This window comes from Oryctolagus cuniculus, chromosome 5, assembly GCF_964237555.1.
Source record: "Oryctolagus cuniculus chromosome 5, mOryCun1.1, whole genome shotgun sequence".
NCBI lineage: Eukaryota > Metazoa > Chordata > Mammalia > Lagomorpha > Leporidae > Oryctolagus > Oryctolagus cuniculus.
This window is the reverse complement of record NC_091436.1, coordinates 63,925,707-63,942,931: the sequence shown is the minus strand read 5'-3', so window position 1 is coordinate 63,942,931 and position 17,225 is coordinate 63,925,707. Positions and strand designations below refer to the sequence as shown.

Here is a 17,225-nt window from a genome sequence, read left to right as displayed (position 1 = left end):
ATCTCACATGCACAGTTCACTGCCCAAATGGCCACAATAGCCTGGTCTGGGCTAGGCTGAAGACAGAAACCAGGAACTCCAACTAGGTCTCCCACAGGGGTGGCAGGGACCTAAGTACTTGAGTCCCCATCTGCTGCCTTCCAGGCCTATTACCAGGAAACTGGATTGGACACAGAGCAGCTGATACTCAAACCAGTGCTCCAGTATGGGATACTGTCCTAAGCACGGCTTTACAAACTGCACCACAATGCTGGGTTCCTCATTTAATTAAGACTTACTTATTTGAGAGGCAGAGTTACAAACCGAGAGAGAGAAAGACAGAGACAGAGGTCTTCCATCTGATGGCTCACTCCCTAAATGGTTGCAATGGCTGGAGCTGGGCCAATCTAAAGCCAAGAGCTAGGAGCTTCTTCTTGGTCTCCCACCTGGGTGCAGGGGCTCAAGCACTTGGGCCATCCTCCACTGCCTCCCAAGGCCATTAGCAGAGAGCTGGAACAGAAGAGGAGCAGCCAGGACACAAACTGGTGCCCACATAGGAAGTTGGTGCCATAGGCAGAGGCTTAACCTACTATGCCATAGCACTGGCCCCACAGTCATGTGACATTAGAAAAGTCTATACTTTTACTACTATGTATAATATACTGTAATGATCTTTTGCACACAAAATAAAAATACCTTATTATTAACAGAATGGAGGGACAATGATTTTTAAGTGTTATAAGACTGTATCTACTTTTTTTTTTTTTTTTTTTGCATAGGGATGTCCAGTTGTTCCAACACCATCTATTGAAAAGATGATGTTTTCTCCATTGTAATATCCTTGCTTGTCAAAACTGGTTGGCTATACTTATGAAGGTCTTTTTTTAAGGGCTCTCTATTCTGTTTTATGATCTATTTATCCTTTTGCCAATACCACACTGTCTTCATTACCATACTTATAATCTGCCATCACATTTTCTTTCTGTTTTTTTTTTTTAAGACTTATTTATTTATTTGAAAGGCAGAGTTATGGGGTTGGGGTAGGGGTAAATCTTCCATCCACTGGTTCACTCCCCAAATGGCCACTAAGACAAGATCTGGGTTGATCTGAAGCCAGGAGCCAGGAGCTTCTTCCAAGTCTCCCATGTGGATGCAGGGGCCCAAGCACTTGGGCATCCTCCAACTGCCTTCCAAGGCCATTAGCAGAAAGCTGGAATGGAAGACAAGCAGCCAGGACATGAACCAGTGCCTATATGGGAGGCCTGCACCACAGGTGGAGGCTTAATCTACTATGCCACAGCATGGGCACCCCTCATTTAATTCTTAAAAACATTTTCTGAAGTACAAGCAGAGGCTTGGCTGGAGGGTGGTGCAGTCTATTTGCGGATTCCAAGTCCTGCTACTACTTGGATAGCTCCCCACTATTTCTCCAGGAAATAGCCTAATTCCTCAGGTCTTTCACAATCTCTCTTTTTCCATTTCATCTCCACATCCTGATGCCTTACTATACGAGTTCGCTTTGGCTATGGGGAAGAATGTGTTCTAGCTACTCTCCTTGGCTTGCAGACGGCTGTCTTCACCACATGGGGTGATCTCTCTGTATAGCATGGCAGTGTCCAGATTCATCCTTCTCATAAGGATCTCAACTAGTAAAGGGTCTATTTTAATGACTTCATTTTACTTGATTTCCTCATGAGGACCCTATCTCCAAATAAGATTACTTTCTGAGGTACTGGGGGTTAGGTCTGCAGTATATGAATTCTGAGAGGATACAATTCCATCTGTAGCAGTTATATACATAATGAAGGTAATCTCTGTTCTCTATATTTGTACATTTCTGTAATAATTATGAACCGAGTGCCTATTACAAGGATGGCACTTCTCAATTGTTAAATCAACTACGGGAGTCACTGGGTACATGCTTCCCACGTAGGACCTCTATGAAACTTAAAGACAACACTACTAGTTGAACAATACCCTATACCTTGTGCGGTTGTGTGAGTGCAGCCTGTTGAAATCCTTGCTTAGTATATACTAAGTTGATCTTCTGTATATGAAGGTAATTGAAAATGAAACTCGATGAAGGGCGGGATGGGAGAGGGAGTGGGAGAGGGGAGGGCTGTGGGAGGGAGGGAGGTTGGGGGGGCACAATACAAAAGTTGCACTTTGTAAATTCACATTTATTACAAAAAAAAAAAAAAAAAAAAAAGGATGGCACTTCTCTGGACCCTTCCAGGTACTTTCATACCCCGCCTTTGATCAGAGAGTTCCTTACTTCTCTGCTTAGGAAATAAGCACTCTATACTCTGCCCCCGACTCACCTCTTTCCTCCAACTGATGACCTCCTAGTTACCTTCAAAGCTTACTTACAAGTTCCTATTTTGTAAGCCCTGAATGGTTCCCTTTTCTGAAATTTTCTCCTTTCTTCCTTCCAACATGCTTAATACCTCCATACACTCTGAGATACTCTATTTACAGCACCTACAGTTAGTATTTCAGCTATTTATAAATTTGCATATTCCCTGATGCTAAGGTCACGAGGGAAAATACACACTATTCAGTTCGTATCTACTGCATCAAACACACACATAGTAAGTGCTTAATATTCGTTCATTGTGTGATCAAACTAGGAATTTAGGGTGTTGGATTTAGCAGGTCTAAGAGGAAGACTCTGAAGGAGGAACATCCAGAGAAAGACCAAACAGCAAATGCTAAAGTTTAGACATGGAGTCACAGAGGTCTGAAACAGCGGAGTGGAAATGTATTGAAAGAGGAGACATGGAGAAATTTGCGAGCTGGTAGTTTATTTGCCAGGGAAGTAAAAGGGTGGTAGGAAAGATGACCAAATTCACTAAGGTAACTAGGCAACAGAATAGTGACAGCATTAACAGAAACAGTAAAGGTAAATTAAGAGAGGAGAGGCAGAGAGAGAGAGAGGCCTTCCATCTGCTGGTTCACTCCCAAATTGGCTGCCACAGCCAGAGCTGTGCCAATCCAAAGCCAGGAGCTAGGAGCTTCTTCTGGGTCTCCCACGTGGGTGCAGGGGCCCAAAGACTTGGGCCATCTCCTACTTCCCAGGCCATAGCAGAGAGTTGAGTCAGAAGAGGAGCAGTGGTATTAGAACCGGCGCCCATATGGGATGCTGGCGCTTCAGGGCGCTAACCCGTTGTGCAACAGCGCCGGCCCCTGGTGTCTTAACTTCTATTGTGAGTAACCAACCCACATCTTTCATTCTGAATGCATCACTTCCTTTTTTTTTAATTTATTTATTTATTTATTTGACAGGTAGAGTTATAGACAGAGAGAGAGGGAGAGATAGAGAGAAAGGTTTTCCTTCAGTTGGTTCAGTCCCCAAATGGCTGCTACGGCCGGAACTGCGCCAATCCGAGCCAGGAGCCAGGTGCTTATTACTGGTCTCCCATGCGGGTGCAGGGGCCCAAGCACTTGGGCCATTCTCCACGGTCCTCCCGGGCCACAGCAGAGAGCTGGACTGGAAGAGGAGCAACCAGGACTAGAACCCGGCGCCCATGTGGGATGCTGGTGCCGCAGGCAGAGGATTAACCAAGTGAGCCATGGCGCCGGCTCGTTGAATGCATCACTTCCAACATGATCTGCTTAAAGAATGTTACAAATGCAACAGTTTTATCATCAGGAAATAGTAAGCATCACTTCCGCTCAGACTGTAATGGGTATATCTCACATCACCCAGCGAATTGTAAGGGAAGCTGGGAAACATAGTTTAGCTTGGTATTGAGGAAGAAAAGAAAATGTGTTTGGTACACTTGCCTAAGTATCTTCTATCACAGTTAAATGCTGGGAAAATTCAGGGAATAAAGGTAGAGAGAAATTGCATTCACTTTGTGATTTGTTTTAAACTGCTAATTAGATGAGAAGAAATTGAATCCCTTCTTATAACTGATAAAGCTGAACCATTAGTAAAAAAATTTTTAATAGTCACGCGACATTAGAAAAGCCTATACTTTTAATACTATGTATAATATATTGTAATGATTTTCTGTACACAAAATAAAAATACCCTATTATTAACAGAATGGAGGGGCAATGATTCATATTTTCTCAGTTATGGCTAGGGATATCTACACATTTAGTAATACTCATTAGACTGGACTTGTAATCAGTTTTTTTTTTTTTTTTTTTTTTTGACAGGCAGAGTGGACAGTGAGAGAGAGAGACAGAGAAAGGTCTTCCTTTTGCCGTTGGTTCACCCTCCAATGGCCGCCGCGGCCAGCGCGCTGCAGCCGGCGCACCGCGCTGATCCGATGGCAGGAGCCAGGAGCCAGGTGCTTTTTTCCTGGTCTCCCATGGGGTGCAGGGCCCAAGCACCTGGGCCATCCTCCACTGCACTCCTGGGCCACAGCAGAGAGCTGGCCTGGAAGAGGGGCAACCGGGACAGAATCCGGCGCCCCAACCAGGACTAGAACCCGGTGTGCCGGCGCCGCTAGGCGGAGGATTAGCCTAGTGAGCCGCGGCGCCGGCTGTAATCAGTTTTTTAAAAGCAAAGGTTGGTAGAATAAACCTAAACTCTACATTCTCATTAGCAAAAGGCTATGGTGGATGTTTATTATAAATATGACTCTCTTATCTGTTTTTCAAAATGTAGTTAGAATATTTTAGAGTAAATTTTGCCTGTCTTGGCCTTTATGTGATAAATTCACTAGACACATCTACATTACTCGTTATAACTTGTGGCTAAATGAAACACATCCCCCTAAGTTACTTCTAGTCCCTTAGAGGTAATTTACTCAGGTTCCATTATCTGACAGGAAAGTCAAAGTTTATGAGAGAAAACACCAACAGTGTAAATCCAGTAGTTTGGAGGTGAATTAAAAAGCTCCCAAATCAGTATTTCCTGCAAATGTTAAATAATTCACTGTGGCATTATAAATACAAGCCTCTGGCAAGTTACACTTGAACAATTAAGGAAGCAGGAGTCATACAAATGACTTTAGTGGTACACAAACAAATTAATGTTTTCTCAAAGTACTATGCCAAATTACTTTAGCACATTAACAAGTGTGTAAAACACCCAAACACACCAATGACTAACTAGATCAAGTTTGATTATAGGAACCAGCTTGGAACTCCATGCCAGGATCATTCCTACATGTAACTGTGGCTTCTTTATATCTGAACACAAAACTCACTTATGTTATTTCAAAAGTTTACATGTTCAAAATGTACATTTTGCCCTTTTACAACGTTCTTTAACTGAAATTGTTCAGATTACAATGGCCATCTACCTAATATATTACGTGAAGGATTAGAAGCAATGTGATTATTTAGGAGAGTCTAGGTTAGAAATCAGAAACACAAGATAATATCATGGGGTACCACGTACATATAGAACATAGCGCCTGCATAGGCGAAAAGGCACACAATTCAGAATATAAATGAAATTTCAATCCCAACTGTTGTTTGCTATTTAGAAGATTTTTAGACAAGCCTTAGCCTCAATATTGGCTTTCTCTTCTGTAAAAGAAGCAGTGTGATGGTTCATGCATGCAACAAACATTTATAGAACACTTACTAATGTGTCAAGTAGTGTTTTCCAGGGGTTATTTTAGGATTAGTGTTAATAAAACACTGCTGGTATTCATTAAAATATGTGTCATTACTCACATGGATAAGGAGACACTTGACTAGTAAGATCATAATCAGCAAATTGGACATCAATAGTATTTTGAATAGGAAACAGATACATGGAATAGAAGGTGGCACGAGGTCAATCCGCTTTTCAGGATCCATGGAGCCTTTAGCTTTTACTCTAGATCTTTGTGTTTTTTCTCTAGCTATCTCTGTTGAAGTTAGCCAAGTGTTTTCTGCAAAATTAAGGTATTTTGAGCTCTAATTCAAATAGCAAGTTTGAGAGAAGAATGTATATACTCAAGGATACTTCAAAAAAGTTGATGGAGGGGCCAGCACTGTGGTGCAGTGGGTTAACGCCCTGGCCTGAAGCACAGGCATCCCATATGGATGCTGGTTTGGGACCCGGCTGCTCCACTTCTGATCCAGCTCTCTGCTGTGGCCTGGGAAAGCAATGGAAGATGGCCCAAGTCCCTGGGCCCCTGCACCCGCAAAGGAGAACCGGAAGAAATTCCTGGCTCCTGGAATTGGACTGGTGCAGCTCCAGCCATTGTGGCCAATTGGGGAGTGAACCAGCGGAAGGAAGATCTCTCTCTCTCTCTCTCTGCTTCCCCTCTCTCTGTATAACTCTGACTTTCAAATAAATAAATAAATAAATAAATAAATCTTTAAAAAAAGTTGATGGAAAATGAGATTTTAAAATGCGTTTATTTTGGTGGTAAAAACCCCCTTGAAATCCATACACAGTTTTCATAATACACATTTTTCACTTACTTTCTGAAGTACCCTCATGTTAAATATTTGCCAAGTTGCTTTCCATTTAGAAGTTTTGTAAGCCTTGTAAGAAAAAGGGCTTTTTGGAATATTAATTTATTGGCTAGTCTAATCTAAAAGTGAAATAAATTCTTTGAAACAGACTAGAAAGATGAAATGAAAAAAATGAGATGTAGAGGGAAACAGCACTATTGTTAAAGTCTCTCAGCTTTTCCCACTTGCCAGCTATGTCATCTGAAAAAGTTTCAAGATTTCTTTTTTTAAAAAAATATTTATTTATGTTTTTATTTGAAAGGCAGAGATACAGAAAGAGAGAAGAGAAACAGAGAAAAAAATCTTCCATCCGCTGGTTCATTCTCCAAATGGCTGCAATGGCCAGGGCTGGGCCAGGCCAAAGCCAGATGCCAGGAGCTTCTTCAGGGTCTCCTATATGGGTACAGGGACCCAAGCACTTGGGCCATCTGCTCATGATTTCTGAGGTATGTTAGCAGGGAGCTGAGTTGGAAGTGGAGCAGCCAGGACTTGAAGCAGTGCCCATATGGGATGCTAGCCCTGCAGGTGGCAGCTTAAACTTCCTTGTCACAGCGCCGGCCTCTCAAGATTTCTGAATCTGTTTTCTCAAGAGAAAAATAAATGTCACAGCTCTTATCCACAAAGAGGATCAAACAGGATAACTGGGATATAAAAATGATCAGTAACCTAAAAGCACTCAACAAATATATACTATTTTGGAGTGAGTTGGAACTAAAATGATCCCAAGATATCCCTTGGAGTGATGAAACTTGTATGGATAATTGGTAGACAGCCTACACAAATATGGTGACTGGAGGAGTGACCACGGGGACTTGGCTTGCTTGTTAACGACTTCAGACTGGACTTCAGATCCAGCAAGCAACAGTCATTTCTAAATAGTATAGAAGAAGAAAAAAAAAAAAACACTTATGGGCAAGACTGTGAGGAATTAAAAAAACTCTGGAAGACATAGATTGATTTTTTAAAGTAAATCAACAAGGTCAATGAGCCACAAGTCAAAGTTTCTAGGGACTGGCATTGTGGCACAGAGGGTGAGCCTCCACCTGCAATACTGTCATCCCATTTTGGCGTGCCAGTGAGACTCAGCTGCTCTACTTCCAATCCAGCACTCCGTCAGTGTGCCTTGGAAAGCAGCAGAAGATGGCCCAGCTTCTTGGGACTCTGTCACTCATGTGAGAACCTAAACAGAGCTCCCAGCTCCTGGCTTCAATCTGGCCCAGCACTGGCCATTGCAACTATTTGGGCAGTGAACCAGCAGATGGAAGATCTCTTTCTCTCTGTCTCTCCTTTTCTCTCTGTCACTCTGCCTTTCAAACAAATAAATATTTTAAAAAATATTTTCTGGAAGTGCTTCTTTTTGTGAATAAAACTGCCTTATCATCAATGTTTTTAGAGTGGTTATAATTTCACATATCAAAGTCTACCTGCGAATTGTTACTTTTACATTGGTTTTTAACACAGTGCCAAGCTCACTTGCTAGGATTAAATAAAATTATTGCTTATACAGAGTTTCTAAAAATACATGTGATTTTTAAAAAATCCAAAATTTAAGTTCATTTTATATGCAGAAAATGAGTAATATATACTCACAAATTTGCTTTTTAATCTAAATGTGTAAAATATAAAAATTTCAGCGGGCGCCACGGCTCACTAGGCTAATCCCCCGCCTGTGGCGCTGACACACCAGGTTCTAGTCCCGGTCGGGGCGCCAGATTCTATCCCAGTTGCCCCTCTTCCAGGCCAGCTCTCTGCTATGGCCCGGGAGTGCAGCGGAGGATGGCCCAAGTGCTTGGGCCCTGCACCCCATGGGAGACCAGGAGAAGCACCTGGCTCCTGCCTTCGGATCAGTGCGGTGCGCCGGCCACAGCGCACTGGCCATGGCGGCCATTGGAGGGTGAACCAACGACAAAAAGGAAGACCTTTCTCTCTGTCTCTCTCTCTCACTGTCCACTCTGCCTGTAAAAAAATAATAATAATAAATAACTAAATAACTAAATAAATAAAAATAAAAATTTCTGTTCCAAGTAAGCAGTAAGAAGTCTCTACAGAGAGAAAATACCATAATGGGGGGGGGGGGGGCATAAACAGAAAACTGTCAGTGCTCAAGGTAGAAATGTGGGGGTCACTTACCAGAGTCAAGCATACAGCTTGTCAAGAATGCTGGACTTATAGGAAGAGTAAACTCCAATATTCTACTCTTAAAATGCATTTTAATTTATCTTTGTATAGGAGAACAACAAAAAAACAAAGTAGCGATTTATTTATTTATTTATTTATTTATTTTTGACAGGCAGAGTGGACAGTGAGAGAGAGAGAGACAGAGAGAAAGGTCTTCCTTTGCCGTTGGTTCACCCTCCAATGGCCACCGCGGCCGGCGCGCTGCGGCCGGCGCACCGCGCTGATCCAAAGGCAGGAGCCAGGTGCTTCTCCTGGTCTCCCATGGGGTGCAGGGCCCAAGCACTTGGGCCATCCTCCACTGCACTCCCTGGCCACAGCAGAGAGCTGGCCTGGAAGAGGGGCAACCGGGACAGAATCCGGCGCCCCGACCGGGACTAGAACCCGGTGTGCCAGCGCTGCAAGGCGGAGGATTAGCCTAGTGAGCCTCCGTGCCGGCTTAGTAGCGATTTCTACCATCTGCTGTCCAGTGAAAGAAAAAAACGACCTAGAGAGCAATGCAAAAAGGCTAATTTCTTCTTACCATGAGTAGATCCCACTGACCATGTCATAGTTCTGACATGAGACATCCACACTGCTGGGCCCAGCTGCTTTGGAAATAAGCAGCACCACCAGTCCCCTCAACTGCAGGTTGTGCCGGCTGTCATGGACAAGGCCCCTGCCAGCAAGAAAAGAAAGAAAAGGATTAACAGACCCTCCTAGAATCAGTCAGCTCATGTTCGAAAATGGATACGAATATGCCCAAACTTCTAAAACCAGACAATGAGAAGGAACAGGGCTGGGGGAAGAAAGAGTTATTAACACATGGAAGCAACGAGTTCAGGAAAACAGCTGGAGAAACTCATGGCTGGTTTTCATGGTGACAGACTCCAATTATGAGGCTTGATGATCTGGCTCCCTTCTCTCCCAGGTTCTATCCACTATTTATGTCCTACCTGTGCATCCTAATCATTTGCTCTGAAAATAAGAGGAGCCCATGGCTTTGGTGGCAGTTGATAGAAGCTGAAATATCAATTACATGGCTTGGATGAAGTGATGGTATTTGGTGGTGATGGTAGTAAGGAGGAGTTGTAGAAAAATAATTTGTCTTCAGAGGCAGAGAAGCAGAAAGAGATTAAATCAAATCCAAAATGGCTTAAAAATTTATTTGATAAGTAAATGGAAATGAATGCCATCAGCAGAAATCTTGCCATTTCCTATTACTCATGGAAAGCATTATCATTCTAGGCAACAAAAAGGCTTTAACTCAGAATGTCATATTTCTTTCATTATGAGGATTGAACTTTCATAATTTCTGCTATAACTGAGGCTAAGAATAATTCCCAGGAATGGATTTTCTTTTTAAAGTATTACAAATGGTTGCCATATTAGAAATAAATGGCACCATTTTTAAAAAGAAAGAAAACTATGAGTAATATATTACAATGAATTAATATTCAGAACAAAGCTCACAAGTACTAATCAAATATTTAGATAATTAGAGCAAACATAAATAATATTGAAATATAGTTCTTGAATGTGGTGAGGAAACATTAGAAATTAGTATTACAATACTTTATTGCATTAAGACTTCATTGGTGAGTTCTGAAAAAAGAATCAATTTAAGTTAATTAAGTTCGCATAGCCAAAAATAATGATTTAGTACATTATGTAAGAAAAATGTTAACCCTTCAAGCCTCTAAACAGAAATTTTTAAAAGGGCCCCCTCAGAGTTTCAAAATAAGACAAATCATCAGGTTCTCTGCCAAGTAACAGCCATAGTAATTTCTCTGTTCATCGGTATTTTCTTCTTAACCATAAGTGATCTTCAGAAAGTTAGTGAGCTTAGCGATTTTAAAAAACAGTCTAACTTCCTAGGAAAATGAAGTCAAAGTGATTAGGTTACACCACAAGAGAAGCAAATACAACCATCAGAAGTGTTTCAAACTGGTTATTATTATTATTATTTTTTTTTTTGACAAGTAGAGTTATAGACAGTGAAAGAGAGACAGAGAGAAAGGTCTTCCTTCTGTTGGTTCAGTCCCCAAATGGCTGCTACGGTTGGTGCTGCACCGATCTGAAGCCAGGAGCCAGGTGCTTATTCCTGGTCTCCCATGCGGGTGCAGAGGCCCAAGCACTTGGGTCATCCTCCACTGCACTCCGGGGCTACAGCAGAGAGCTGGACTGGAAGAGGAGCAACGGGGACTAGAACCCAGCACCCACATGGGATGCCGGCACTGCGGAGAGAGGATTAACCAAGTGAGCTATGGCGCTGGCCCTCAAACTGATTATTATCATGTAACAATCTGCTTACATCCTAAAGGCCAAACTGCAGCAGGGAGGTTGGGAAGCACTCTACTTTTCAACAAGAAAACATAAAATGGGAGCATTTTCTCTCAATATTTTTGCTTCAAACTTAGGCTACTAGATCTCCACTTATGAATCACCTATAGTGAATCTTGATTTTTCCCTTTTTTTTTTTTTTGAACAATATTAAAGAGAAAGCCTGAATCGACTTTAAATTCTAGAAAGGGAAAAGAGGAAGGCAAGGGGTGTGTGTTTGTCTGTGTTGGGCCTGGTCAGCCCTGCAGGATATGATGTCAGCAGGAACTCTGACAGGTGACCCCGGAAACAAGTCTGACTGAGATGCACTGATGAAAACAGCTCTGGCAACAGATCTTACAACATCTACCCCAAGCTTTTCTGGGACAGGACCTTTCACAGGGGACACACACTCAGCTAATAGTAATAGCAGCAGCAAACACTTACCCAGTATATTATATATTGCTTTCTGAAAGGCCGGAACTATTCTACATGTTTTACTACATATCAACAAAATTAATTCACAACTCTTAACAGGAACGTACCATAAGTACCTTAATTTTACAGATGGGGAGAACGAGGCACATAGAAAGATCAAACTCATCCCAGGTACCATAGCTGGTAGGTAGCAGACCCTTGGCAGAGGCAAGATTTGAACTCAGGTCACCAGGTTCCAGAGACCACATACACTCTTCTTTTTTTTAAAAAAAAAAAAAAGATTTATTTATTCATTTGAAAGGCAGAGTTACAGAGAGGCAGAGAGAGAGAGAGAGAGAGAGAGAAACCTTCCACCCACTGGTTCACTCCCCAGATAGACGTAATGTCAGGAACTGCGCTGATATAAAGCCAGGAGCCAGGAGCTTCTTCCATGTCTCCCATGCAGGTGCAGGGACCCAAAAACTTGGGCCACTTTCCACTGCTTTCCCAGGCCATAGCAGAGAGCTGGACTGGAAGTGCAGCCGGGACTTGAACCAGCACTCATATGGGATGCCAGCACTGCAGACGGTGGCTTTACCCGCTATGCCACAGCACTGGCTCCCACATACACTCCTGACCACTATGCCATGGCGATTCTTTGTTTGCTTCATTTCATGTATAAACCAATTTGCTAAGTCAAATTAGATAGCAGCCTTTAGACCCAGACAGGCCGAGGTCTGAAAGACACTTCCAGAAGTCACTTACTGGCTCTTTCCTATAAACCGAGCATAAGAAGATCTACCTGCCACAGTCATTGTACGGAAGAAAGAACATGAATAAAGTATATAACACTGCGGAAAGCACAGGGGATGTGATCAGTGAGTTACATTCCCTCTCTCTCCCTCTCTCTCTCTTCCTTTTGTGCAATCTATTTTTTTTCCTCAACCACTACATTTTCTTTCTTAAGGGTAGGCCAAAAGCTGCCCCTACATTTCTTCCTTCTACTCCCTGTCTTCTTTTCTCTCTCAAAAATGTCTTTCCCTCTCTACCAGCATTTAAATAATCATAAATATTGTTTACTTCTCTACCTCCCCAAATAACAAAAGTTAAGGATTTCTTCCTACTCTCCTAATCATCACTATCTTCTAAACACTTGTCCCTTTCAGGATGCATTAATGAAAATACCAGGAGAAGGAAGTATAATAGATGGGTTAACAAAAATCAAGCGAGCATTCAGAAAAGTACACCTTCTGACCATGAATTCTCACATAAGACAGCTGGTAGCAACCTGGAGGACAGATTAACAGCTTGACTAAATTAAATAACTGTTTCCAAAACACCATTGCTTTAAATTCACTTCATTAACACCTTTAAAAAAGCAGTACTGATATAAACTGACAACGCCCACAGCTCAAAAATTAGCTCACAACCACAGAGAGAGAGGAAGAGAGGAAGAGAGGGAGAGAGGGAGAGGGGGAGAGGGGGAGAGGGGGAGAGGGGGAGAGGGGGAGAGGGGGAGAGGGGGAGAGAGGGAGAGGGGGAGAGGGGGAGAGAGGGAGAGAGGGAGAGGGTGAGAGAGGGAGAGGGAAAGGGAGAGAACATAAAACAATCCCTAGGATTCTAATCTCACAGGGATAATACGCTTCATATAGCTGAGGTCACACTTTACCTCGAACACAGTTTTGTTCCCCGTTCCTCCCTTAAGGAAGCCAGGGGCCTATCTGGAAGATGGTGAAATCACACACCACAATACACACAGAAGCTGGCCTGGAGAGTGGGAAAGCTGGTGCCTTCATATTCATTCCCCCAAAACAGTGAACGCTCACTACACGTCAGGCGTGATGCTAGACAGACAGTGGAAGCACCAGCAGAACTAATGAAATGGGCTCTCCTTTCTCGTGGAGAACAGTCTGGATTAAACATCACAATAAAATGTGGTAGGAGTTGCTTGAGGGACAAATTACAGTTGTGGGGACACAAAAAAAGGGGCATAACAAGGGGGTCAAAGAGACTTCCAGGAGATCCACACGATGAGGAAGAAACAACCAGGGGACCTGGGGTGGGAGCATGTGTGGGGAAAAATATATTCTAAAGAGAGAAACAGTACGGAAAGGTGGGAGAACACAGTTATTTCCAGAGCCAACAGGGCAAGAACCCAGTCCACGAAGGGAGAAATAAACCCAGAGGAGCACACATGAGTTGGAAGGGTTCCATGAAGATAGACAGGCCTTGTAAATATAACTGCAGATGTTGACAGAGTGGACAGAAATGACAGCAGGCCAATCTTGACTTGAGAGGAAGAAGAAATGCTGAGTCCCTTAGAAACTACACAGGGGCCAGTACTATGACAGTGGGCTTAGCCTCCGCCTGTGGTGCAGTTATCCCATATGGGTGCTGGTTGGAGTCCTGGTTGCTCCACTTCTGATCCAGTTTCCTACTGATGGCCTGAGAAAGCAATGGAAGATGGCTCAAGTGCTTAGGCCCCTGCACCCACTTGGGGGACCTAGAAGAAGCTCCCATCTCCTGGCTTTGGATCAGCCCAGTTTCAACCACTGTAGCCATTTGGGGAGTGAACCAGCAGATGGAAGATCTCTCTCCCTCTCTCTGTAACTCTGCCTTTTAAATAAATAAATGAAAGAAAGAAAGAAAGAAAGAAAGAAAGAAAGAAAGAAAGAAAGAAAGAAAGAAAGAAAGAAAGAAAGAAAAAGAAACGAAACGAAACTGCACAGCCTCTGACCCAACACAATTACGAGAAGCCTGCACTGATACCTAAAGTTTTTTCCTACTATGTGATTCTATATGATCTCACTTTGCCAGTGTCATAAATGAAAGCAATATTTAGGGGCTGGTGCTGTGGCATAGTGGGTAAAGCTGCTGATTGCAGTCCTGGCATCCCATATGGGTGCTAGTTCCAGACCAGGTTGCTCCATTTCCCATCCACCGCTCAGCTATGGCCTGGGAAAGCAGAAGATGGTCCCAAGTCCTTGAGTGCCTGCACCCACGTGGGAGACCCAGAAGAAGCTCCTGGCTCCTGGTTTCAGATCAGCCCAGCTCCAGCCGTTGTGGACATTTGGGAAGTGAACCAGTGGATGGAAGTGTGCTCTCTCTGGCGCGCGCTCTCTCTCTCTCTCTCTCTCTCTCTCTCACTTCCTCCCTCCCTCTCTCCCTCCCTCTAACTGTACCTTTCGAATAAATAAATCTTAAAAGCCAAAAGAAAGCAGTATTTAGTATCTTGAGCTCTTCATCCACTAAACTTCTGCAGAATTATTTTCCTTCTAGCTGATATGAACTAGAACTTCATCATGTATCATTCATTCAACTAACATAAACTGAGCGCCTTCCATACACTGGGCACTGTGTTAAGCACGTGTGGAAGAGCTAAACTGGCATGGGGCTTGTGGAACTTACGATCTAGTGAGAGGTACAGGTAGAGATGAATCACAAATAAATGTAAACTACAATGATAATAAGTGGTACAAAGGAAAAAGTGCCATGAGAGCTTATAACAGAGGAAGTAACCTCACTAGGACAGTCAGAGGCTTCCTCAAGGAAGTGATGACTTAGTTGACAGCCAAAGGAAGAACAGATGCAAAAGAGGAGTGTGGGAAGAGAACAGGCAAGGAGAGGGTTTTTGCAGTACAAGTCTGAGTCTATGCAATGCTGAGAGCACAGTATGAAATGAGGCTGAAGACAGGGACAAGATCACACTGGCAGAGCAGGCCATCATAAAATACCTGCTCTGTATTCAAAAACAAGGAAAAGGCACTGCAGAATTTTATTAAGCAGCCAGTAAGATAATCAGATTTTTTTAAAGATTTACTTATTATACTTGAAAGGCAGAGTTAGAGAGAGAGACAGAATAAGAGACAGAGAGAGAGAGGTCTTCCATCTGCTGGGTGACTCCCCAAATGGCCACAATGGGTGGAACTGGGCCAGACTGAAGCCAGGAGCTATATCCAGGTCTCCCATCTAAGTACAGGTACCCAAGCACTTGGACCATCTTCCATTGCTTTCCTAGGCACATTAGCAGGGAGCTGGATCAGAAATGGAGCAGCTGGGACTTGAAAGGGTAACCTATATGGGATGCCAGTGTCTCAGGCAGCAGCTTAACCCACTGGCCCACAACACAGGCCCCTAATTTCTCTTTCTTTACCCAATCAAATATTCAAACCACCACTATGGTTTCATATTTCCTCTAAATTTCATTTAAAGTGGGAGAAATAAGATCTGTAAGAATAAACCTGTAAGATTAAGTTGATAATATAGTTGAATCAAGTAATACAAAGAATAAGTAACAAAGACAGCAGAGTAACGTGGCTATCAGTATACAGAGGAAGAAAGAACATTGCTTCTTGCCAGAGGTGCCCCTGAAAGTAGAGAGAGCTTTCAGACTGAGCCTGAAAGATGGTCAAATTTCCTTAAGTAGAATGAAAAAGGAATGGGGAGGGTTTTAGGAAGAAGGACATTTTAGGAGAGAAAAACAAAGTAGACAGTGACAACAAAGTGGAAGAACAAGAGCCAGGTTCATGAGCTGTGGGCCATCCATCTGGGCATCGTGCAAAGGTGAATAAGCCAGAAAAATAGACAGCCTAATGAGTGAAGGGCCTTGAAAGTCAAGTGTACAGTCTGGACTTCATTCTGCAGGCAATCTGGGGCATAGATGGTTTGTCAGCATGAGAACCTTTTGATGAGAGCTAAAGACTAAAACCATCACTCTGGACCCAATACTGCTACCCTGGCAGGAGCACACTGGGTGCAACAGAAAGGACAGAGAAGATGGGTTAGGAGGAGCCTCTTCCAGTAGTCCAGGTGGGAGATAATGAGGGCCTAAATTAATGTAGTGGCAGCAGGCACGGGGAAGAAAAGCTGAATGATGGCAGCAGCATGGCAGTGGAATAGGTTAGTCTGGCCAACTGACTAGATGAAGGAGGCATCAGGGAAGGACTGGGAAGCAAAGGAAAGGTAGGGCTGAATTTAAGATTCAAGCCTGCTTGCTGGAGGTGATGATGCTGCCATTAGTAGGGACTGGAAAGAAGAGTGCTAATGGGGAATTAATGAGTTCAGTTTTGGACATGTTAACTTTGAATGCAAGAAGGACTTCCAGATGGAGATGCCCAGCAGGCAGCTGGAAATGCTGTGGATACAGATTTAGGAACCATCTTCACAGAAGTGATGGTTGAAGCAGTAGGAACTGACGGGTGAGTTTTTGAGGGGGAAGAAAAGAGGAAAGAAGGGAAGAGGAAAAGGAAGAACAGAAATGGGAAGAGCTTAAATGAGAAGGGAAAGGAACTGAAAGAAAGAGAAAAGGAATCCTGGAGAATTTCCATGTTTAGGGCACTGAGGAAGGATGAGTAACCAACATGAAAAAACTGCATTATGTCCATGAATAAATCAAAAGGATCTCCACTATAAAGACATGTGTATACAAAAGCACCATAGGGGCATAGAATACAAGAGTACAGTGGGCAGAAAATAGTTGCCTCTTCTGTGGGCTTTTATGAAGCTTTTATAAACCTCGAGGTTGGCACTTAACACACTGAGTAACAAAAATGGTAATAATAACAATGACACAGACAACAGTTATAACATACTATGTATGATGCCAGGCATCTGCTGTTTTACATGCATGCACTCTAATTACAGCAAAAATCATTCAAGGTAGCTGGTAATATCTCTTTACAAATGAGGAAATTAGCAAGGAGGCTTAAAAAAGTTAAATAATTACTAGTCACACAAATCAACTAGTAATAGAAGTGCCAAGATTTAAACAGAATTCAGACTCCAAAGCCTGGGTTCACTTATGCTTTGTGGCCTTGCTGTTTATGCTTTAAAATTCAGATTTGTAACTTATGTCAGTAATCTAAAATGCAATCTTTAGGTAAATTAATAATGCAATATTAAAGAAACTACTTACTATCTATAACGGACCATCACTCTTGAGG

General features: G+C 42.9%; 1 protein-coding gene across 1 annotated transcript in view; it reads right to left on the bottom strand.

Moving 5' to 3' along the window:
• The window catches only part of PDSS2 (decaprenyl diphosphate synthase subunit 2), a 294,359-nt gene that overhangs the window by 164,124 nt on the left and 113,010 nt on the right, over nt 1–17,225 (bottom strand). The window contains exon 2 of the mRNA XM_002714881.5: nt 9,089–9,223. Coding sequence (XP_002714927.5) covers nt 9,089–9,223 — 135 coding nt within the window. The remainder of the gene's footprint in view (nt 1–9,088; nt 9,224–17,225) is intronic.